This window comes from Bombina bombina, chromosome 7, assembly GCF_027579735.1.
Source record: "Bombina bombina isolate aBomBom1 chromosome 7, aBomBom1.pri, whole genome shotgun sequence".
NCBI lineage: Eukaryota > Metazoa > Chordata > Amphibia > Anura > Bombinatoridae > Bombina > Bombina bombina.
In genome coordinates this window covers 27364507-27390300 of record NC_069505.1, presented here as the reverse complement: position 1 = coordinate 27390300, position 25794 = coordinate 27364507, and the positions used below count along the sequence as shown (strand labels likewise).

General features: G+C 38.9%; 1 protein-coding gene across 1 annotated transcript in view; it reads right to left on the bottom strand.

The window, feature by feature from the left end:
* Positions 1–25794, bottom strand: part of LOC128636191 (beta-1,4 N-acetylgalactosaminyltransferase 2) — a 115572-nt gene that overhangs the window by 42233 nt on the left and 47545 nt on the right. Inside the window, exons 3-4 of the mRNA XM_053689238.1 lie at positions 12960–13046; positions 4898–5085 (exon numbers count right to left, since the gene is read on the bottom strand). Of these exons, the coding sequence (XP_053545213.1) occupies positions 4898–5085; positions 12960–13046 (275 nt within the window). The remainder of the gene's footprint in view (positions 1–4897; positions 5086–12959; positions 13047–25794) is intronic.

The window sequence follows — 25794 nt, the reverse complement described above, 5'->3', positions numbered from 1 at the left end:
ATAATTATGCAGAGTTAGCTAAACCACTACTACTTCTTCTAAAGAAGGATGTGAAATGGCACTGGAGTGAGTCTCAAGAAACAGCCATCAAAGAGCTGAAGAGAAAACTCACTCAAGCAGCTTGCTTAGCATACCCTGAAGGTGGTAAACCTTTCTTCTTAGAGACAGGTTACACAGATGTAAGCATGAGTGCTGTTTTATACCAAAAGCATGATAATTTGAACAAAGCCATTGCTTATGCGAGCAAAAATCTATCCCCAGTAGAAATAAAATTTAGTGATTGCGAAAAAGCCCTCTTATCTACTGTATGGGCTCTACATAACAGCGTGGACTCTTTCCTTACAAGGCTGGCCATTAGAAATTCGCTACAAGCTGAATAAAAAGAATCCAGGGCTTGCTGAGCTCCACGACTGTACTGCTAGAGATCCTGGGGAAGAATTATCAGAAGATGATTTTCTGGAGGAACAATTGCTTTCCCCATATAAAATGTACAATGAGGAAAATTGCCAAACATTACCTTGGGTGTATGTTGATGGTTGTTCTTACCATGCCACTATAGATAATGAGCGCAGATTAGTCACTGGCATTGGTATAACTGGGGCAAATGGATTCCCAAATATATCTATAGGTTTCAACATTGGACCAAAATCCAGTCAAGTTGCAGAACTAACTGCCATTTTCAAAACCATTGAAATGGCTATTGAACATGGTATTCATGAATTTGTGATCATAACTGACTCAAATTCTGTGCGTGACAGTTTTGTTGAATACCTGCCAGCTTGGAAAAGAAATGGCATGCAGAAAAGCAATAATAAACCAGTCAAGCATGGCAAGTTGTTCTGCGAGATTGACAATCTGGTGGTATCCAATGATTTAACCATACACTGGAAAAAGACCAAGGGTCATTCCAGAGTTCTAGGTCCGGATAAGGAAGGCAATGACCTTGCGGATTCATTAGCCAAACAAGGAGCCATAACTGGAGAACTCCTTAATATTGACCACTTAATGGGTGCAATTCAGGTAGAAGCCATTGCCAGAAACCAGGCAAAACAACAGAGTGAGCCTAATTTGGTACAATGGAGTCAGGATTCTCCTAGTGAGGACCTGATCACTAGTCAAAAAGAAGACCCCATTGCAGGCATCTTCTATAAACACATAGAAGATCCTGAAAGCAACCCCATCTCAAAAGATGATTGTATGGGCAAAGAAGATCTTAGAATCTTAATGAAATCCAGATCACAATTCAAGTTACAGGATGGTTTGTTAATTAGAACCTCCAAAACTGGCATTCAGCAATGGGTAGTACCCACCAAGTTCAGAGGTCTAATGCTTCAACATGCCCATGATGCTCCCACATCTGGTCATCGTGGTGCCAAACTCACGTACGAAATATTGCATGACTACGCTTTTTGGCCACACATGTTGAAACATGTTCAAACCTACTGTCAAGGTTGTTTAATCTGTCCACAGTTCCAACCCACGGCGCCAACGCATAGAGGGCCATTGCAGAAAAGGGGGATGGTAATGCCATGGTCAGATATACAAATTGATTTTATTGGTCCGGTAACAAGGTCATCAAGAGGTAACAAATACATGGTAACAGTGACATGCCTGTTCACTAAATGGGTAGAATGCATTAGTGCACCTAACAATAGTGCTGAAACATGTGCAGCGTTGCTCATCAACCATGTATTTTCCAGATTTGGTTTACCCCAAAGAATCGAGTCAGATCGGGGGACCCACTTCACTAGCGAAGTGATGACCAAAATGTGGAAAATACTAGGGGTTAAAAGAAAGCTCCATATTGCTTATAGAGCTGCCTCAAGTGGTGGTGTAGAGCGTTACAACCAGTCCATTGTTAAAATCCTCAAAAAGTTTGTGAGTGAAACGGGTAAAGACTGGGATGTAAAACTACCTCTAGTCTTAATGGCATTAAGAGCAACTCCAAGTAATGCTACCAAGATGTCACCTTTTGAACTGATGACTGGTAGAAGAATGGTTCTACCTCAGCACCTGATGTACCGTACATCAGACCAAAACTTGATAAACGCGGCCAATACACATCAATATGTGGAGAACCTAAGAAAGCACCTGCAATATGCATTTGCATTTGCTCAAAGGAATTTAGAAAGAGCCGCAACTGCCACTAAAACCTATTATGATCTCAAAACGTCCAAAAAGGAATATGAAATAAATGATAAAGTTAATCTTTATAACTTTGGAAGAGATCAGGTTAGGGAGAAGAAATTTCTTCCCTCATGGAAAGGTCCTTTCGTCATTACTGACAAAATATCTCCAGTGGCCTATAAAATAAGGATCCCCAAAAATGAAAGTTTCATAGATAAATGGGTCCATATCAATCAATTGCGGGCATGTCATCCCATATCCCAACTACAAGTCATAGAGGGAGAATGAAGTGTCATATCCCCAAATGAACTAAAGACATACTGTAGTTTAAAGATGCCCAACTGATAAACATGAAGGCTCAAAATAACAAACTTTCTACATAAGAGACTGTCTATGAGGTATACGGTTGATCCTCATCAAATACCACTGACTTTAAGCCAATTCATATACATGTGTACTACATCTATTTAGTTGGAAGGGGGATTTATGTCAGAGTATATGAATATTATGATGAATATTACATATGTATACATATATATGTATATATATATGTATATTTTATACACTGTATATGTTAGATGAGACCTCAGGATTAATTGAACATGAGTTTGTTGAACACAGCTTCTAATCCACCGTGGTCCCAACCCCGGTGGGTTAGCTGGGTGAATACACGTTTATCAGGATTGAGAATCAGCATAGCTTTTGAAGAACCACCTCCTGTGGTGTAAAACATACAAACATTTTTTTTTCCTTCTCATTTGACTATATATGCAGAGTTTTATAACTCCAAGACATTTGGTGATGAGAGAAAGGAATGTGTTCAAGGGCCCTCTGGAATTTGTCACCTAAATCTTTGTGATTTCAAAGGAAGATGTGTTGCAGACACACAGCTAGGGGGAAGGTGACACAAATAGAATTAAATACATTTTGCAAAGGGAACAATGCCAGTTTTCCATGTATGTTTAAAATGATTCATGATATATATATATTGAAATTAAACACATCATATTAAATAGATAATTGCTGCAGGGGATATTTGTGTAGGAAATAGATTCAGAATTGGTATAGATTGGATAACCATTTTTATGGTCCCATATTTGGAGTGCATATATATAAAATACTTAATCTTATTTCAGATGGACCATAGACATATGAATGCTTAGATCATTTCTAACGGTTGTTTCCATTTCTATTGCAGGCATCAATTCATGTGTGCAGAGATTGTCGAAGACATAGAGCATGCTATATCATGTGAAAATATATTAGATATGTAAATGCCATAAATTTCAAAATAATTAGCAATATTAAATTGCCTTAATATAATACAATATAAATAATGTTAGACACATGTTTCCTATCAAAATGACCAGAGAGGTAATGTGATCTTACCCATCTGTGATTGGTATTGCGAACTTATTAATATGAAGAAAATTATGGTAGTTATTACACATTTTAAAGAAAGATGTTTAAATGTATAGCTGTATTTTTTTTTTTTGTCATGCTGCATTGGTTTTGTGCTGTCTGTTTGTAATACTGCCACCTGATGGACAAGGTACGGTGTTGCGACACAGGTATTACAGCCAGGAGATGATTGGCTGTTAAAGAATGCATCTCCTTAGCAACGCACACTCACAAGGTGAGCCAATAGCAGGGACAAGGTTTCGAATGGCCACCCATATTTCACACCAATGATTAGACAATAAGTTGTATGCAGAAGGAAAAAAAGGACTAGCTGCTGAGTTTTGTAACTGACTGAAACTGTTTGCGTGGGACACAGTCAAACTATAAAACAAAGTGGGCCATACTTCTCCTCTTCCATTGCAATTACACTTATTTTATATGAGGTGGGAAAAGTCTTGAAGCTGAATATCATTTTGGTAATGTATTAATAGATTGCTATAGCAATTAAATTTAAGAACACTCAGTATTTTAACTGTGCTCATAATCTGATATAAGGCTAAGTTTGTATCTTGCATGCTAAATAATTCATCTGTGTAAAATATAGGATATATATATAGTTATCTTAGAATTGGTCTTAATTATAGGCAATTAAGAATTGTTCCAATCTAAATAAATAGATATTTAAATAACTGTTCATATTAAGAATATATGTACTTTTGTATCCAAGTAAGAATTGTATCTAAATAACTGAATATACAAATATTGACCTATTTTTTTATTTAAACACTGTTTAGAATCGTGCCAGTCTGAATGTTTAGTGGTTTATATTTAGCCTCATTGTGTTATCTGAATGAAATTCAATTGTGAGTAAGGCTGATTTTTAGAGATATATTTACATGAGCTTGCATAGCATATTTTAAATAATTTTTGTTTTAACGCATATAATGTTGACTCATATTCTAATTATTACAAATATTTATGTATCAACATGCTCATAGTTATTTACTAATAATAAAGAATTCAGATATTTATATTAATTTTGTTGTCTTAGTAGAAGTATATTGATTGTGGGTTCAGTCTGAAGAAAGATTGTTAAATATATTCCCTACCATATACTCACACATTGTTTAGAGAATACTGCTAAGATTTTCATAAATATACTGACACATCTCAGAGTTAAAAAGACCACTGAAAAATCAGCCATAGCTGTAGCTCACTAATATAAATGATTTAACATTTTGTATCTCAGAGTTAAAGGCACCACTGAAAAATCAGCCATAGCTGTAGCTCACTAATATAAATGATTTTCTAGTGCGGCCAATGAGTTTGCGTCTCTGTTCTGACCAGTAAATAAAATGATTTAAGTTACCTTTGCATATGGCATGAAATACTGTTCAACATTCGGCTCTTCGATCTTCTCTGTGTTTTCATTATCATCAGCGACAATGATTGTGATGTTCGGATAAAACTCACGAATACTTTTAATTAAAATTCGCACTTTGTTGTAGCGCAAAAATGTTTTGGTAGTAATGGTGACCAATGAACTTATCTTCTGATCTAGGGATAGGAGTAAGAAAAGGAAACATGAATAATTCAATGAAAATGCAGGTGCATGAGATATATGTACATATGCCACGTGCAGAGTAAAAGCTATCAATGTAGATGCAGGTGCATGAGATATATTTACAAATGCTACGTGCACAGTAAAAGCTATCAATGTAAATGCAGGTGCATGAGATATATTTACATATGCCACGTGCACAGTAAAGTGACAGAAAACCAGAAAAAAAATGTCATGACTCAAATAGATCATACACTTTTAAACAACCTTTCAAGTGACTTCATTCTCTTGTTATCCTTTGCTGAAGGAACAGCATTGCATTACTGGACGCTAGCTGAACACATCTAGTAAGCCAAACATAAGAGACAAATGTGTGCAAACACCAATCAGCAGCTAGCTCACACTAGTGTAGGAGAACAAAGCACACTTGAAAATAGAAGTGAATTTAAAAGTGTCTTAAAATGACTCACTTAAGGGGACACTGAATCCAATTTTTTTCTTCCATGATTCAGATAGAGCAGCAATTTTAAGCAACTTTCTAATTTACTGTTATTATCAAATTTTCTTCATTCTCTTGGTATCTTTATTTGAAAAAGCAGAAATGTAAGCTTACAAGCCGGACCATTTTTAGTTTAGAACCCTAGATAGAGCTTGCTGATTGGTGGCTACATTTAGCCACCAATCAGCAAGCGCTACTCAGGTGCTGAACTAAAAATGGGACAACTGCTAAGCTTACATTCCTGCTTTTCAAATAAAAATACCAAGAGAATTATTAAAAAATGATAATAGGAGTAAATTAGAAAGTTGCTTAAAATTGCTGCTCTATCTGAATCATGGAAGAAAAAAATTGGGTTTAGTGTCCCTTTAATTTTGCCTTTCCTATCCCTTTAACAATGTGTGCTGCAAAAAAGCATTAAATCTAAATTACTACACATGACAGGACATTTCAGATTTGAGTTTGATGCAACTTAACACCTGGTAACTTTTTCACTAGTACAAATTATTACCAAAAAGGGTTATGGTTAAATGGGAAGGGAACATCATGGGGGTCGATCCGATATAAATCGTCGCCCGCAAAAGCCGGCGACGCCAATATTTGCGCGGATTTGGTATCACATATACGGCGTAACCTAGAAGTTACGCCCGTATATTTCTGCCGTCGCCCGCAGTTTTTTGGGCCATTGGCAGGTATACCAAACCCGCGCAGTTTGGTATCCAATATGCAGCGTAAGGACTTACGTGGCGAAAATGGAGAAAACTTACTCCATTTTCACCTCGCCACAAAAAGCAGCCGTAAGAAGCCTTACGCTGACTATTGGAGCCCCGTAACTCCCTAAACTAACTAGAAAATAAACCTAACACCTAACGCATGCGCAATGTCTATCTCCCTGTCAACCGCGATCTGCTAAAATAAACCTAACACCTAACGCATGCGCAATGTCTATCTCCCTGTCAACCGCGATCCCCCCCCCCCGAAATCCCTAATAAAGTTATTACCCCCCTAAACCGCCGCTCCCGGACCCCGCCGCCATCTACATAAACTAACCGCCTACTGTGAGCCTCTAAAACCGCCGCCATCTACCTTATCTATCCCCTAATCTGACCCCTTACACCGCCGCCACCTATATAAAAATGATTAACCCCTAATGTAAGCCCCTTACACCGCCGCCATCTCTATTAAAATGAATAACCCCTAATTTAATCTACCTACCCCGCCGCCAGCTATATTATCTATATTAACCCTAAGTATATTATAGTTAATATAGGTATTACATTATATATATTAACTATATTAACCCTAATTATATTAGGGTTAATATAGTTAATATAGTTACTATAGTATTTATATTAACTATATTAACTCTATCTAACCCTAACTAAATTTATATTAAATTAATCTAATTCATTTATAAACTAAAATATTCCTATTTAAATCTAAATACTTACCTATAAAATAAACCCTAAGATAGCTACAATATAATTAATAATTACATTGTAGCTATGTTAGGGTTAATATTTATTTTACAGGTAAATTGTTAATTATTTTAACTAGGTATAATAGATATTAAATAGTTATTAACTATTTAATATCTACCTAGTTAAAATAATTACCCAATTACCTGTAAAATAAATCCTAACCTAAGTTACAAATACACCTACACTATCAATAAATGTAATAAACTACTAACATCTATCTAAAAATACAATTAAATTAACTAAACTAAATTACAAAAAAAACAAACACTAAATTACAAAAAATAAAAAAAAAGATTACAAGATATTTAAGCTAATTACACCTATTCTAAGCCCCCTAATAAAATAATAAACCCCCAAAATAAAAAAAATTCCCTGCCCTATTCTAAATTTAACAAATTTCAAAGCTCTTTACCTTACCAGCCCTTAAAAGGGCCTTTTGTGGGGCATGCCCCAAAGAATTCAGCTCTTTTGCATACAACAAATACAATACCCCCCCCCCATTACAACCCACCACCCACATACCCCTATTCTAAACCCACCCAAACCCCCCTTAAAAAAGCCTAACACTACCCCCCTGAAGATCTCCCTACCTTGTCTTCACCACACCGGGCCGAACTCCTGATCCGATCCGGGCGATGTCTTCCTCCAAGCGGCAAAGAAGAATTCTTCCTCCGGCGACGTCTTCCTCCAAGCGGCAGCAAAGTCTTCATTCTTCCGGCGGCATCTTCAATCTTCTTTCTTCGCTCCGCCGCCGCGGAGCATCCATCCCGGCCGACTGCTGAACTTGGAATGAGGTACCTTTAAATGACGTCATCCAAGATGGCGTCCGCCGAATTCCGATTGGCTGATAGGATTCTATCAGCCAATCGGAATTAAGTTAAAAAAATCTGATTGGCTGATTGAATCAGCCAATCAGATTCAAGTTCAATCCGATTGGCTGATCCAATCAGCCAATCAGATTGAGCTCGCATTCTATTGGCTGTTCCGATCAGCCAATAGAATGCGAGCTCAATCTGATTGGCTGATTGGATCAGCCAATCGGATTGAACTTGAATCTGATTGGCTGATTCAATCAGCCAATCAGATTTTTTTAACTTAATTCCGATTGGCTGATAGAATCCTATCAGCCAATCGGAATTCGGCGGACGCCATCTTGGATGACGTCATTTAAAGGTACCTCATTCCAAGTTCAGCAGTCGGCCGGGATGGATGCTCCGCGGCGGCGGAGCGAAGAAAGAAGATTGAAGATGCCGCCGGAAGAATGAAGACTTTGCTGCCGCTTGGAGGAAGACGTCGCCGGAGGAAGAATTCTTCTTTGCCGCTTGGAGGAAGACATCGCCGGAGGAAGAATTCTTCTTTGCCGCTTGGAGGAAGACATCGCCCGGATCGGATCAGGAGTTCGGCCCGGTGTGGTGAAGACAAGGTAGGGAGATCTTCAGGGGGGTAGTGTTAGGCTTTTTTAAGGGGGGTTTGGGTGGGTTTAGAATAGGGGTATGTGGGTGGTGGGTTGTAATGGGGGGGGTATTGTATTTGTTGTATGCAAAAGAGCTGAATTCTTTGGGGCATGCCCCACAAAAGGCCCTTTTAAGGGCTGGTAAGGTAAAGAGCTTTGAAATTTGTTGAATTTAGAATAGGGCAGGGAATTTTTTTTATTTTGGGGGTTTATTATTTTATTAGGGGGCTTAGAATAGGTGTAATTAGCTTAAATATCTTGTAATCTTTTTTTTATTTTTTGTAATTTAGTGTTTGTTTTTTTTTGTAATTTAGTTTAGTTAATTTAATTGTATTTTTAGATAGATGTTAGTAGTTTATTAAATTTATTGATAGTGTAGGTGTATTTGTAACTTAGGTTAGGATTTATTTTACAGGTAATTGGGTAATTATTTTAACTAGGTAGATATTAAATAGTTAATAACTATTTAATATCTATTATACCTAGTTAAAATAATTAACAATTTACCTGTAAAATAAATATTAACCCTAACATAGCTACAATGTAATTATTAATTATATTGTAGCTATCTTAGGGTTTATTTTATAGGTAAGTATTTAGATTTAAATAGGAATATTTTAGTTTATAAATGAATTAGATTAATTTAATATAAATTTAGTTAGGGTTAGATAGAGTTAATATAGTTAATATAAATACTATAGTAACTATATTAACTATATTAACCCTAATATAATTAGGGTTAATATAGTTAATATATATAATGTAATACCTATATTAACTATAATATACTTAGGGTTAATATAGCTGGCGGCGGGGTAGGTAGATTAAATTAGGTGTTAATCATTTTAATAGAGATGGCGGCGGTGTAAGGGGCTTACATTAGGGGTTAATAATTTTAATATAGATGGCGGAGGTGTTAGGGGCTCACTTTAGGGGGTTATAGATATAATATAGCTGGCGGCGGGGTACGGGAGCGGCGGTTTAGGGGTTAATAATTTTATTAGGTTGCGGCGGGGTAAAGGAGCGGCGGTTTAGGGGTTAATAGCATTTTTATTGTTAGGCTAGTGAGGGGGGATAGCGGATAGAGGGTTAGACAGTGCGGGCTATGTTAGGGAGGCGTGTTAGACAGTGCGGGCTATGTTAGGGAGGCGTGTTAGACAGTGCGGGTGTTTTAAACTTTAGTCAGGTTTTATAGGCGCCGGCAGTTTCTAACGTGGCGCAAGTCACTGGCGACGCCAGAAATTTGTACTTACGCAGATTTCTGGACATCGCTGGTTTGTGAGACTTACGGCACGTTAGCATCTGACGGCGACCTATATGGGATGGCTCGAGTTGCAAGCTGAAACTGCGGGCGACGCCGGTTCCCTCGCTTGCGCCGCAAACTGCGATCGATATCGGATCGCGCCCCAAGTAGGTACAGTCAGGGTGTATTGCAGTGGGATTCTTCTAGGCACTTCTGGTTAGGGTTAAATGTAGAAGGAGATTCTACGTATAAATCATTTGAGTTAATTGCAGAGGGTGACTCTGGGTATCTTTGGTTAGGGTTAAATGTGGAGGCGAATTCTACATAGGTATATTGTAGTCAGGGTAAATTGCAGTGCAATGATTTTGTGTAGCTGTGGTTAGTGTTTAATTGTACTGGGGATCGGCACAATATGAGACACAGTGAGAGAAACAAATATTAATACTTATATATACATTCAGCTTCACCACTTCCTATTGTATTCTATGTAACTGATTCACTAAAGCTCCCTCCAGCTTCACCAGTTCCTATGTTATTCTATGTAACTGATTCACTAAAGCTCCCTCCAGCTTCACCAGTTCCTATGTTATTCTATGTAACTGATTCACTAAAGCTCCCTCCAGCCTCTCCAGTTTCACCAGTTCCTATGTTATTCTATGTAACTTATTCACTAAAGCTTCCTCCAGCCTCTCCAGCTTCACCAGTTCCTATGTGATACTATGTAACTGATTCACTAAACCTCCCTCCAGCCTCTCCAGCTTCACCATTTCCTATGTTATTCTATGTAACTGATTCACTAAAGCTCTCTCCAGCCTCTCCAGCTTCACTAGTTCCTATGTTATTCTATGTAACTGATTCACTAAAGCTCTCTCCAGCCTCTCCCTCTTCACCAGTTCCTATGTTATTCTATGTAACTGATTCACTAAAGCGCCCTCCAGCCTCTCCAGCCTCACCAGTACCTATGTTATTCTATCTAACTGATTCACTAAAGCTCCCTCCAGCTTCACCAGTTCCTATGTTATTCTATGTAACAGATTCACTAAAGCCCCCTTTAGCCTCTCCAGCTTCACCAGTTCCTATGTTATTCTATGTAACTGATTCACTAAAGCTCCCTCCAGCCTCTCCAGCTTTACCAATTCCTATGTTATTCTATGTAACTGATTCACTAAAGCTCCCTCCTGCCTCTCCAGCTTCACCAGTTCCTATGTTATCCTATGTAACTGATTCACTAAAGCTCCCTCCAGCCTCTTCAGCTTCACCAGTTCCTATGTTATTCTATGTAACTGATTCACTAAAGCTCTCTCCAGTCTCTCCAGCTTCACCAGTTCCTATGTTATTCTATGTAACTGATTCACTAAAGCTCCCTCCAGCCTCTCCAGCTTCAACAGTTCCTATGTTATTCTATGTAACTGATTCACTAAAGTTCCCTCCAGCATCTCCAGCTTCACCAGTTCCTATGTTATTCTATGTAACTTATTCCCTAAAGCTCCCTCCAGCCTCTCCAGCTCACCAGTTCCTATATTATTCTATGTTCAGGGAGCTTTAGTGAATCAGTTACATAGAATAACATAGGAACTGGTGAAGCTGGAGAGGCTGGAGGGAGCTTAAGCTTTAGTGAATCAGTTACATAGAATAACATAGGAACTGGTGAAGCTGGAGAGGCTGGAGGGAGCTTAAGCTTTAGTGAATCAGTTACATAGAATAACATAAAAGCTGGTGAAGCTGGAGAGGCTGTAGTAAGCTTTAGTGAATCAGTTACATAGAATGTCATAGGAACTGTTGAAGCTGAGGAGGGTGGAGGGAGCTTTAGTGAATCAGTTACATAGAATAACATAGGAACTGGTGAAGTTGGAGAGGCTGGAGGGAGCTTTAGTGAATCATTTACATAGAATAACATAGGAACTGGTAAAGCTTAAGAGGCTGGAGGGAGCTTTAGTGAATCAGTTACATAGAATAACATAGAAAATAGTGAAGCTGGAGAGGCTTGAGGGAGCTTTAGTGAATCAGTTACATAGAATAACATAGGAACTGGTGAAGCTTGGGAGGCTGGAGGGAGCTTTAGTGAATCAGTTACATAGAATAACATAGGAACTGGTGAGACTGGAAAGGCTGGAGGGAGCTTTAGTGAATCAGTTACATAGAATAACATAGGAACTGGTGAGACTGGAAAGGCTGGAGGGAGGTTTAGTGAATCAGTTACATAGAATAACATAGGAACTGGTGAAGCTGGAGAGCCTGGAGGGAGCTTTAGTGAATCAGTTACATAGAATAACATAAGAAATTGTGAAGCTGGAGGGAGCTTTAGTGAATCAGTTACATAGAATAACATAGGAACTGGTGAAGCTGGAGAGGCTGGAGGGAGCTTTAGTGAATCATTTACATAGAATAACATAGGAACTGGTGAAGCTGGAGAGGATGGAGGGGGCTTTAGTGAATCAGTTACATAGAATAACATAGGATCTGGTGAAGCTGGAGAGACTGGAGGGAGCTTTAGTGAATCTGTTACATAGAATAACATAGGAACTGGTGAAGCTGTAGAGACTGGAGAGAGCTTTAGTTAATCTGTTACATAGAATAACATTGGAAACAAGTGCTCTTATATCTAGGAACTAATTGGCCACTAAAGGGGCCTATCTATCAAGCTCTGAATGGAGCTTGATGCCCCGTGTTTCTGGCGAGCCTGCAGGCTCGCCAGAAACATCAGTTATAGAGCAGCGGTCACAAAGACCGCTGCTCCATAAACTGTCCGTCTGCTCTGAGCAAGCGGGAAGACATCGCCGGAAATCAACCTGATCGAGTACGATCGGGTTGATTGACACCCCCCTGCTGGTGTCCAATTGGCCACGAGTCAGCATTGGGCGATGTTGCACCAGCAGCTCTTGTGAGCTTCTGGTGCAATGCTAAATATGGAGAGCGTATTGCTCTCCGCATTCAGCAAGGTCTTGCGGACCAGATCCGCACTGTCGGATCAGATCCACAAGACCTTTGTTAAATAGGGGCCTAAAAGTAAAAAGTTGAAGCTCTGAGTAATAAGTATTTGTATTAAGGATCCAAAGCAGTTATTAGTACTAAGTATTGAGATTTCAACACCATCTTTAATTTTTACTATTTGGTTCTATTTAAAGTATAAATGATCATTCCCATATTGTTATTTAGATGCAATAACTTTATTGTAGACATTAGCAAATGTCACTTACCTGGTCCAGAGTCAAATACAAATGGCATTGGTGGCTGTTTAATCATCACAGGAAATGAAGCTTTGGAGTTTCCCATCTTAAACTTCACTGGAAAGAGAAAAATGCTTCAAATTCAGTATTGACCAAAAAACAATCTGCCATTTCATCCCAGTATACTAATTACTGTACAATATGTAATTCTCACAAGAGTTACATAAATGATAACGAATATAATAAAAAAGCAACAAGAGCAACAGGTAATGTCATTAGGTGCTGGTGTAAAGGAAGAGGTATTAGCAGCAGGTAAGGTCATTAGGTGCTGGGTGTATAGGGAGAGGTATTAGCAGCAGGTAAGGTCAGTAGGTGCTGGGTGTATAGGGAGAGGTATTAGCAGCAGGTAAGGTCAGTAGGTGCTGGGTGTATAGGAAGAGGTATTAGCTGCAGGTAAGGTCAGATAGTGCTGGGTGTATAGGAAGAGGTATTAGCAGCAGGTAAGGTCAGTAGGTGCTGGGTGTATAGGAAGAGTTATTAGCAGCAGGTAAGGTCAGTAGGTGCTGGGTGTATAGGAAGAGGTATTAGCAGTAGGTAAGGTCAGTAGGTGTTGGGTGTATAGGAAGAGGTATTAGCAGCAGGTAAGGTCAGTAGGTGCTGGGTGTATAGGAAGAGATATTAGCAGCAGGTAAGGTCAGTAGGTGCTGGTGTAAAGGAAGAGGTATTATCAGCAGGTAAGGTCAGTAGGTGCTGGGTGTATAGGAAGAGATATTAGCAGCAGGTAAGGTCAGTAGGTGCTGGGTGTATAGGAAGAGTTATTAGCAGCAGGTAAGGTCAGTAGGTGCTGGGTGTATAGGGAGAGGTATTAGCAGCAGGTAAGGTCAGTAGGTGCTGGGTGTATAGGAAGAGGTATTAGCAGCACATAAGGTCAGTAGGTGCTGGGTGTATAGGAAGAGGTATTAGCAGCAGGTAAGGTCAGTAGGTGCTGGGTGTATAGGAATAGATATTAGCAGCAGGTAAGATCAGTAGGTGCTGGGTGTATAGGAAGAGGTATTAGCAGCAGGTAAGGTCAGTAGGTGCTGGGTGTGTAGGAAGAGGTATTAGCAGCAGGTAAGGTCAGTAGGTGCTGGGTGTATAGGAAGAGGTATTAGCAGCAGGTAAGGTCAGAAGGTGCTAGGTGTATAGGAAGAGGTATTAGCAGCAGGTAATTTCAGTAAGTGCTGGGTGTATAGGAAGAGTTATTAGCAGCAGGTAAGGTCAGTAGATGCCGGGTGTATAGGAAGAGATATTAGCAGCAGGTAAGGTCAGTAGGTGCTGGGTGTATATGAAGATGTATTAGCAGCAGGTAAGGTCAGTAGGTGCTGGGTGTATAGGAAGAGGAATTAGCAGCAGGTAAGGTCAGTAGGTGCTGGGTGTATAGAAAGAGGAATTAGCAAAGGGTAAGGTCAGTAAGGTGCTGTGTGTATAGAAAGAGGTATAAGCAGCAGGTAAATTCAGTAGGTGCTGGTTGTATAGGAAGAGGTATTAGCAGCAGGTAAGGTCAGTAGGTGCTGGATGTATAGGAAGAGGTATTAGCAGCAGGTAAGGTCAGTAGGTGCTGGGTGTATAGGAAGAGGTATTAGCAGCAGGTAAGGTCAGTAGGTGCTGGATGTATAGGAAGAGGTTTTAGCAGCAGGTAAGGTCAGTAGGTGCTGGGTGTATAGGAAGAGGTATTAGCAGCAGGTAAGGTCAGTAGGTGCTGGGTGTATAGGTAGAGGTATTAGCAGCAGGTAAGGTCAGTAAGTGCTGGGTGTATAGGAAGAGGTATTAGCAGCAGGTAAGGTCAGTAAGTGCTGGGTGTATAGGAAGAGGTATTAGCAGTAGGTAAGGTCAGTAGGTGCTGGGTGTATAGCAAGAGGTATTAGCAGCAGGTAAGATCAGTAGGTGCTGGGTGTATAGGAAGAGGTATTAGCAGCACGTAATGTCAGTTGGTGCTGGGTGTATATGAAGAGGTATTAGCAACAGGTAAGGTCAGTAGGTGCTGGTGTATAGGAAGAGGTATTAGCAGCAGCTAAGGTCAGTAGGTGCTGGGTGTATAGGAAGAGTTATTAGCAGCAGATAAGGTCAGTAGGTGCTGGGTGTATAGGAAGAGCTATTAGCAGCAGGTAAGGTCAGTAGGTGCTGGGTGTATAGGAAGAGGTATTAGCAGCAGGTAAGGTCAGTAGGTGCTGGGTGTATAGGAAGAGGTATTAGCAGCAGGTAAGGTCAGTAGGTGCTGGATGTATAGGAAGAGGTATTAGCAGCAGGTAAGGTCAGTAGGTGCTTGGTGTATAGGAAGAGATATTAGCAGCAGGTAAGGTCAGTAGGTGCTGGGTGTATAGGAAGAGGTATTAGCAGCAGGTAAGGTAATTAGGTGCTGGGTGTATAGGAAGAGGTATTAACAGTAGTGATGTCCCGAACTGTTCGCCCGCGAATATAGCTTGTTCGCGTTCGCCGCTGCGGGCGAACATATGCGATGTTCGATCCGCCCCCTATGTGTCATCATTGAGGAAAGTTTGACCCTGTATGTCACAGCCTTCTGACACATTTGAGCCAATCAGCAGCAGACACTCCCTCACAGACCCTCCCAGCTTCTTGCCAGCAGCCATTTTAGACTCATTACGATCTTGCTTTCTTTTTTTTTTTTTTTTTTTTAATATTTTATTGGTGAAGTACATCATTTCATACATAAAAAACATAACATTCATCATTATATATGATTATAAATGTGGCATTGGGAAAACCTCTTTTATGAAATTAAATATGACAGAAAAAAATAATCTTTTATCTGAAATCAACTTTCATATTCTGCCTTCTTGTACTTCACATTTTTTATTGTTTTTGGGAAAAAGAAAATCAAATAACCAAATAAGGACAAAACAAAACAGAACCAACAAACAAAGAAACAAACAAACAAAAAAAAAAAAAAAAAGAAAGGGAAAATTAATTAAATCAGCCCCTGCCACGCCCCTGGAACCCCCTCTCTACCCTGCTGACCATTCTCTACTTCATCTATTTTGATCCTCTATCCACTGTTGTGGGAGAATCTCTCCCGTGATCAGTGACAAGAACGCTGTAGAGTATGTTAGAGGGGCGATGAATTGTTTCTGTGATGCCAAAGGCCACTTTTGAATTAACTTTAACCATTTCGCAAAATATCTCTTGAGATGTTTCTCTGATAATAATTTTTTGTCATATAATTCTATCCTCATTTGCAATCTAATTACACTTGCGAATTCGGCTATACTCGGGGCACTTACTAACTTCCATTTCTTGAACACTAGCATACGAGCCGCTAGGATAACTGTATTAATCAGCTGTTGATCCCCGAAACATGTCTGATCATGGCACAAAAAAAAAAAATTCTGGGGGTGAGCTCGCAGCTATGCTGCAAATGTCTATTCAACCAAAAGTTGATTTTCCCCCAGAATTGTCTAATTTTGGGGCATGACCATAGGCAGTGCAACATATCTGCCTTGTCAGCACAACATTTAAAACACCCATATCTTGGCTCATCACGCACCCATTTATTCATTCTTTCTGGTGTTAAATAAAAATTGTTTAATAGTTTCATATGAGCTTCCCTCCAACCAATCTTAGTTGTAGTTGCCTCACATAGACTTAGACTTTTCTTTATATCAGATTCTTGTAAATTAGTGAAATATCTTTGGAAGGTCTCTTTAATTCGAGATAAATGTTTATCCCCCAATTTAGAGTATAAGGCCTCATACCAAAAAGTGATTGATCTAACACCAGCTTTGTATAATTTGAGACCTGGCTCTATCTCAAGTAAACTCCAATCTTGTGTGTCTGAACATGCTAATGATGTTATAAAACTTCTAACCTGGAGGTAGGCAAAAAAGTTATTTGAAGGAAGATTATATTTATCTGATATCACGCTATACAATTGAATTATATTACTATCTAATCTAAGAAGCTGCGAGAAATATGTAATACCTTTAGTATGCCATTCTTTAAATACCCCATTATAGATACCTGGGGAAAATGCGGGGGTCCCAATAATGGGTAGAAATCGGGATTTCTGGAAGTCTACTCCCATCAACCTACAGTATTTCTGCCAGGCTAGTATAATATTTGAAAATGTAATTAATTGTTTAATATTAGAGGGTAGTTTGGCATGTACATGATGCAGAACTGCTTTCAGACTAAAAGGTGCAATTAGATCAGACTCAATGTCAAGATATGTGACATACTGTGCTTCCGTAAGCCAGTCTACACCATATTTAGCCAACGTAACCCAATTATAGTATCTTAAGTTTGGTAACGCCATGCCACCATATTTTTTAGGTATAGACAATTTCTCAATTGACAAGCGTGATTTCTTATTGCCCCAGATAAATGATGCGCATGCTCGATTATATAAAATATATCTCTTTTAAGAATAACCAGAGGTAAATTTTGTAGTAAAAATAAGATCCGAGGGAACAGGATTGTCTTAATCAACATAATTTTTCCTGAGAGAGAAAGATAAAGTATATTCCACATTTGGAATTCAGCCTCTAGGTTAGCAAACATTTTAGTATAGTTAAGGCCATACCAATCCCCTGGATCTCTTCCTATAGATATCCCGAGATAATTTATATTATCTACCTCCCTAAAAGGGTGAAGATTATAGCTATATTTATTTTTATTGATCCATAAGATCTCAGATTTCTGAGCATTAATCTTGTATCCAGTAAACTTACTAAAATGCATAATTATCTCCATACTTTTTGGAATATTTATACTAGAGTCTTTGATAAAAAGCATAATATCATCAGCGTATAATGATATGACTATATTCTGCTTGCCCAACTTAATACCCTCCATTTCTTTCCTGAGAAATACAGCCAATGGTTCAAGCGCAATGTTAAAAAGTAGGGGGGATAGCGGGCACCCCTGCCGAGTTCCTCTCTGCAGTGTTATGTATGACGATAGTTCCCCATTAACTAGGAGTTGTGACCTTGGTTCCTTATATATTAATTTGATTGTATCAACAAAGTTACCCTGGAATCCAAATTGGGCAAGAGAAGTAAGCATATGGTCCCATATAATGGAATCAAACGCCTTTTCTGCATCTATCGTTATCAAGGCCAAGTCTGACAAAGAGTGTGAGCCTATTCTATGAATTTTATTGTAATAATAATCAAGTAAAGTAAGGACTCTGCGCATATTTTTTGCTGGATTCCTGGCAGGCATAAAACCTGTCTGGTCCGGGCTGATTAAATCTCCGATAACCATCTTGAGTCTATTAGCTATAATGGACATGAATATTTTATAATCCTGGTTAAGAAGGGATATGGGTCTATATGAACCCATATCCTCTGGGGGTTTCCCTTTCTTATGTATTAATTAAACTATTGAATCTGTAAAGTATAATGAATGCTTATTATTCTGTATATAATATTTGTTGAACAAGCTACCTAACGTTTCTGCCACTTCCAATTTCATTATTTTATAACACTCTGCAGAGAGTCCATCCGGTCCTGGAGCTTTCCCTGCTTTAGTCTTCTCTATGGCCTTAACTATATCTGCTGTGGTTATTTCTAAGTTTAGTTTGTCCAATGCGTCTTTAGTAATTTTCGGTAGTTTAACTTTCTTCCAAAAATTCTGTTTTGCCATATTGTCTATTGTTCCCTGAGAGTATATAGTCTGGTAATACTTAAAAAATGCTTCTCTAATTTCTGAGGCTTTTGTATAGGTCTCATTATTGTATTTTATTAAAGAGATCATATTCCTATTTTTCCTAAATTTTCTGATTTTAACCAAATGTTTGGCCGAAATTCCTTGAAACCCCTGGAAATAGCTTCTAGATTTAATATCTTCCAATGCCCATTTATTATTTAAAAAAGCCTCCCGTTCTGCTTTAGCCTGTGTATACTTATTCCATGTGTTATTGCAGGGGTTATTTATATAGTTTCTGTATGTATTTCGCAGCTGATTGGATAATTGGATCTCTCTAGCTAGCTGTTTCCTCTTCAGTTTTACCATATAGTTCTTAATATCCCCTCTTAAGACCGCTTTCCCTGCTTCCCAGAATATCTCTATCTTATGTCTGTACGTATTATTCAAATTTTGATATTCTCTCCATCTCCCTTTTAACCAGTTACAGAAATGAATATTATTTATCATATATCCTTGGAAGCTAAATGTGTTCGCATGCGGCCCTTCCTGAACATTCAGTTTAAAGTTGATACTAATAATTGCATGGTCTGATAACGTGAAATCATGTATCTGAGATGTAATATCTATCTTCAGTAAATGTTCCTCTATTAAAAAGAGATCGATTCTAGAAAAGTTCCTATGTGATTTCGATTCACAGGAATATTCTCTCATGTCTGGATGTTGTGTTCTCCAGATATCTTTTAATTTTAGTGATGCACAAAATTCTCTAAAAAATTTAGCCTCCTTCTTATATTTTGAAGCACTCTTTTGTCGGAACCTGTCTATTTCAGGATGTAGCACCATATTGAAATCCCCTGCTAATATTATATTCTGCCCTAAGTAAGGAATTAATTTTTGCTTGATACTGCCCCAGAATTCCCTATCAAAATCATTAGGCCCATAGACGTTGCAGATTGTCCATATTTTGTGCGATGTTTCGATTTGAACAATTAAAAATCTACCGGATATATCAACTTCTTTACTTATTATTTTATATGTAATCCTTTTACTGAATATAATTGCGACCCCCCGCTTTCTGTGTGTACATGGTGTAGCTATTATTTCATTCATCCAATTCACTCTAAGTTTTGCTATCTCATCTTCCTTCAAGTGGAGTTCCTGTAAAAGTATTATATCTGGATCTAGTTTCTTGATTGATTTTAAAATGCCTTTGCGCTTTGCTGGAGATGATACACCTCCAACATTCCACGAAATAAAACTTAAATTTCTACTCATCTAAGAATTGTGTTTATATTACTACTTAGGCCAACCCACCTCTAGAGGGGTACCCGGGGGTGGGAGGGAGAAAAAGAAAAAAAAAAAAAAGGGGGGGAAAACCACAACATATAACAAATAAACCTGCATCCATTCACTATCCAAGCTAACTATATCTATGCAAGCTGGTAGTTTTCCTTCACTGCCACTCATTACATATCTCTTTGCGACCTTGATCCTAACTATGCTGGTAAATTTACCTAGTTACACCTTAATATTCTTTGTTTTACAGTATGTCTTAGCCTCTTCTGGGGTATTTAGCAAAATTTGCCCTTCTTTCTCTTCTATAGCTATTCTTGCTGGATACCTGAGGCTAGCCTTTATACCTGCTTTAATAAAAGCAGAGCAATATGGTGACATTTCTCTTCTCCTAGCCGTCGTATCGGTAGAGAAGTCCTGGAATAATAATGCTTGTGTACCTTCAATAGTGAGTGACTTAATCTTTCGGTACTGCTGCATAACCCTAATTTTATCTTGAAAACACAGATATCTAATAACTATCATTCTAGGGCGTTTTTTATTATCTGCGTCTGTCCTGCTTGGGCCGACCCTGTGTGCTCTTTCTACCGCCAGTTTATCTCCCTGTAATTCCAAGCCTAATAGCCTGGGCAACCTAGTGGAGGCAAATTGTATCAGATCTGTAAATTCGCTATTTTCTGGCAAGCCCACCACCCTCACATTGTTTCGGCGCGATCTGTCTTCAAGATCGTCAACTTTATTTTGCAAAGATTTAATGGTATCTGTAAGTTTTTGATTACTTGCTTCCTGTACGGTATATAGGTCTTCTAACTCTGATATTCGAGTCTCTGCCTCTGTCAGCCTACTGGAGAACTGCCTGATTTCCACCGTCAACCCAGCCAGATCTTTTTTCAATGACTCAAGTTGTGGTACAATCAGTTCTGCTAACTGATTATTCGTAATCTGTGTATCTGTGTTGGCGGTGGCCATCACGGACGTCTCCAGCAGACTGTCTGCTACTGCATCATTTAAGGGCTTGTTGCCTTTCTTATCTCTCTTGACGGGCATGATTGGGGATCTTTGTTTCATATTAGTCATATATCTTTCCATTAAGTGTCGTGAATAAAAAATTACTACAAATAGTGAATATTGTATATGCCTATATACCTATAAGCATATGTATGCACAAAAGGTGGGTATAAAGTGAGAAAAAAAAAAAAAAAAAAGACAAAGAAAAAAAAGTATTTTTGAGGTTATGTGACCTCTATCTTACAGTGCAAATTCTATACAACTCCTCCCTACGAAACCTATACAGATTCAAACAATCTTATGTGTATGTGAAAAGAGCTAAAACAAAGTGCTTTACTTATTTAAGGGAATCATATGTTTTCACACCCCCACGCCTATTAGGCTAATTGTATTTATACTTGTATCGTCAGATTGATATGTTATTCTTCAATAACGAAAAACAAACAAACACAAACCTCAGCAGATCTACTTTGTAGTAGCATTCTCTGGTAAAAATCAGTAGTTGTCTACTCATACCTAACGCTAGAACTTGGTATAACAGCTATTGTAGACAGCCACATATACATACAGACAATGGCAGGAACACAAAGCAGAAATATACAGGCAAACAGAAAAAAAGTATATAACAGCAGATCAGCTAAGTCAAAGTCCTTTGCCTCACTTCATACACTATAAGCAAATATTCTACCCTCAGACTGTGCCGATCTGCTCTTTATTTCTGCAAAGCGGTGCTCTCTTTCTCAAAGTCTCTTATTGTCTCTTGCTAAGGACCAGGAGGCAGACTTGCAGTAATCAAAGTATAGATAGTTAATGCCTCATAGTATTTTCAGCAGTATAATCCTTTGACCCTTTATTTTAACCTCAGATAGAGTTGGATCCTCTGTCTCCACCAGGTTCTATGTAGATTTTGAACCTGCACGCCTTTGCTAAATACAGCAAACCAGGGTGTACCAGCAACCAAACAAACAGGATAACAAGCCTTCAAAATGTTAAAAAACGATTGTTTGGCTTTCTTTAACTTCTTTGAACCTCCCAGCCGTATTCTCAGTAGACCCTTAGTATATGCTCCAATTAAAGTTAATTACACTGTATCCTTTAAGAGATATATAATAGGACCTTCTGAGCTTGACAAATTGTAACAAGATACTCCCAGAGGCGAAGATAACTTTATCAGAACAGCTATCTGTTTAACTTGCCTTGCTGTATATAGGCCTCCTCACCCATCGGTTGAACACCTGATCTTCAGATATGCCATGACTTGTGTACAAACAAAGATTGATAAGTGCAACTTTAAATCATATGCAGAGACACTATATCTGTTATAGTCTTAGTACATCATATGTCTCCATATGTCTCCTTCTGCCTCTCAGCTTGCATGAGGCTTGCAATATACAGTGCTGGCTTATATGCCGTCTTATAATGAAATTGTACTTGCGGTTTTGCTGCCTCAGGGCTTGCGGCTTGTGTGTTAGTTCCGTCACCCTCACACGGACATCGATCCAAACGAGACACCTCCCGTTCACGCCAACCTCCCATGGGGCCGTACTAGAGTCAGCCCTTGCTGTACTTGCCGCACTTGTCACGCTTACGTCTTAGTAAGGACCTGGGAGGGAACCAACACCTTCCTCCTCTGTTACTGCTCCGCGTCAGCTGAAGGGGTTCCTCCACAGGCTTTTCCTCTGCCAGCAAGAGTAAGTGAATGGATGCGGTCAGTACCATCTGACCTTGGCGGTTTACGCCGGCTTCTGTAGCGCTCCGTAAACTCTGTCTCCCCAAGGCGTCCGCAATCAGAGCTGCCAACGGGGACCAGGAGCTGGGGTGATGCAAAACTCTCTGCTGCTTGATGCGCAGAGCTCAGAGCGCGCGTGTGTTCTCTCACGCTCCTCCCCGGAAGTCCTCGAAGAGCGACATATCTGACGATCTTGCTTTCTTAGTGAGAGGAGGTTTAGTGTTGCTGCTGCTGACATTATAGGGAAATAGATAGCTAGGCTAGTGTATTTAGTGTCCACTACAGTCCTGAAGGACTCATCTTATCTCTGCTGCAAGGACAGCACCCCAAAAAGCCCTTTTTAGGGCTATAACTTCAGTCGTTTTTTTTTTTTTTTTTTTATTTGCATTTGCCTGGCTTTCAGCCTGTGTGTGAGGCTCACAGCATATACTGTGATTAGTGCCACCACTGATATCTGCTTAACATTAGTTTAAATTTAACCAACTAAAATTTGAAATTATTTTGCTAGTGTAATTTATTTTCATTTTCTATCAGGCCTGTGTCTCTCAGGCTCACACAGCATATACTTCAGTTTTGTTCCGTCTTTTGGTTAATTGCTCTGTGCCAGCCACCACTCATATCTGCTTAACCTTATTTTAAATTTTAAAAAAAACTTTTAAATCATTTGTCTAGTGTAATCTAATTTCATTTTCTATCAGGCCTGTATGTTTCTGACTTACTCAGCAGCATACTGTGTTTAATTGCTGTCCTACCTAAGGCTAGCAGCCACGACTCATATGTGCTTAACATTTTTTTAAATGAAAAAAAAAAAAAAACCTTTAAATCATTTTGCTAGTGTAATCCAATTTTATTTTCTATCAGGCCAGTGTGTTTCTGACTTACAGAGCATACTGTGTTTAATTGCTGCCCTCCCTAGGCTAGCAGCCACGACTCATATGTGCTTAACCTTTTTTTCAAATAAATAAAAAAAAAACCTTTAAATCATTTTGCTAGTGTAATCTAATTTTATTTTCTATCAGTCCTGTGTGTTTCTGACTTACAGAGCATACTGCCGTCGTTAATAGCTGCCCTACCTACCAGCCACGACTCATATCTGCTTTACATTATTTTAAAGTAAAAAAATAATATTTAAATCATTTAGCTAGTGTAATCTAATTTCTTTTTCCATCAGGCCTGTGTGTTTCTGGCCCACATCATATAGTGTGACACAGATAAATATCTCTTTTTCCACCACTTATATCTGTTGTAATAACATTAGTGTAAATTAAATTTTTTTTTCTTTTTTTTACATCAGTCCTCTTCTAGTGTTATTTAATTTTAGTTGACAAGCCAGCCAGGCTGCCATTAGTGCCAGCCTGTGTGTCAGGCTGCCAGCATATACTGTGCCTACTTCCATCCTCAGTGCCAGTCCACAACTCCTATCTGGTGTAACATTATATTAATTAAAAAAAAAAAAAAATTGACATCAGTCTTCTAGTGTTATTTCATTTTAGTTTACAGGCCAGCCTGCCACCACTAGTGCCAGCCTGTGTGTCAGGCTGCCAGCACATACTGTGCCTAGTTCTATCCTAAATGCGATTACTCCTATCTGTTGTAACATTTTTTTAACTTTTTTAAAAACAAACTGTTACATCAGTCTGCTATTGTTATTTAATTGCAGTTGCCTGTCTGCCAGTGTGTGTGCCAGGCCCACTTTCCAACTAGTGCCACAAATCATATTTGTTATTATAACAGTAGTTTAAATATTTAAAATAAAATCTTTTTTGACTGTGAATCAACATCCTGCTAGTGCCATTGAATTGCAGTTGCCTGCCTGCCAGCGTGTGTGCCAGGCCGACTTGCCAACTAGTGCCAACAATCATATTTGTTATAACAGTAGTTTAAATACTAAAAATAATAATTTTTTGACTCTGAAAGATAAGTCTGCTAGTGTAATCTAATTGCAGTTGCCTGCCTGCCAGCGTGTGTGCCAGGCCCACTAGCCAACTAGTGCCACCAATCATATTTGTTGTAACAGTATTGAAAATATTTTAAATCATAACTTTTTGGACTGTGAATCTTCAGTCTCCTAGTGCCATTGAATTGCAGTTTCCTCCTGCCTGGCAGCGTGTGTGCAAGGCCCACTAGCTAACTTCTGCCATCAATTATATTTGTTGTAACAGTATTGAAAATATTTTAAATCATAACTTTTTGTATTGTGAAACATCAGTCTCCTAGTGCCATTGAATTGCAGTTTCCTCCTGCCTGCCAGCGTGTGTGCCAGGCCCACTAGCCAACTACTGCCACCAATCATCTTTGTTGTAACAGTATTGAAAATATTTTAAATCATAACTTTTTGGACTGGGAATCTTCAGTCTCCTAGTGCCATTGAATTGCAGTTGCCTGCCAGCGTGTGTGCCAGGCCCACTAGCCAACTACTGCCACCAATCGTCTTTGTTGTAACAGTATTGAAACTATTTTAAATCATAACTTTTTGGAATGTGAATCTTCAGTCTCCTAGTGCCATTGAATTTCAGTTGCCTGCCTGGCAACGTGTGTGCCAGGCCCACTAGCCAACTACTGCCACCAATCATCTTTGTTGTAACAGTATTGAAAATATTTTAAATCATAACTTTTTGGACTGTGAATCTTCAGTCTCCTAGTGCCATTGAATTGCAGTTTTCTCCTGCCTGGCAGCGTGTGTGCAAGGCCCACTAGCCAACTTCTGCCACCAATCATATTTGTTGTAACAGTATTGAAAATATTTTAAATCATAACTTTTTTGACTGTGAACCATCAGTCTCCTAGTGACATTGAATTTCAGTTGCCTGCCTGCCAGCGTGTGTCCCTGGCCCACTAGCCAACTACTGCCACCAATCATCTTTGTTGTAACAGTATTGAAAATATTTTAAATCAAAACTTTTTGGACTGTGAATCATCAGTCTCCTAGTGCCATTGAATTGCAGTTGCCTGCCTGCCATTGTGTGTGCCAGGCCCACTAGCCAACTGCTGCCACCAAACATCTTTGTTGTAACAGTATTGAAAATATTTTAAATCATAACTTTTTGGACTGTGAACCATCAGTCTCCTAGTGCCATTGAATTTCAGTTGCCTGCCTTGCAGCGTGTGTGCCAGGCCCACTAGCCAGCTAGTGCCAGCAATCATCTTTGTTCTAACAGTATTGAAAATATTTTAAATCATAACTTTTTGGAC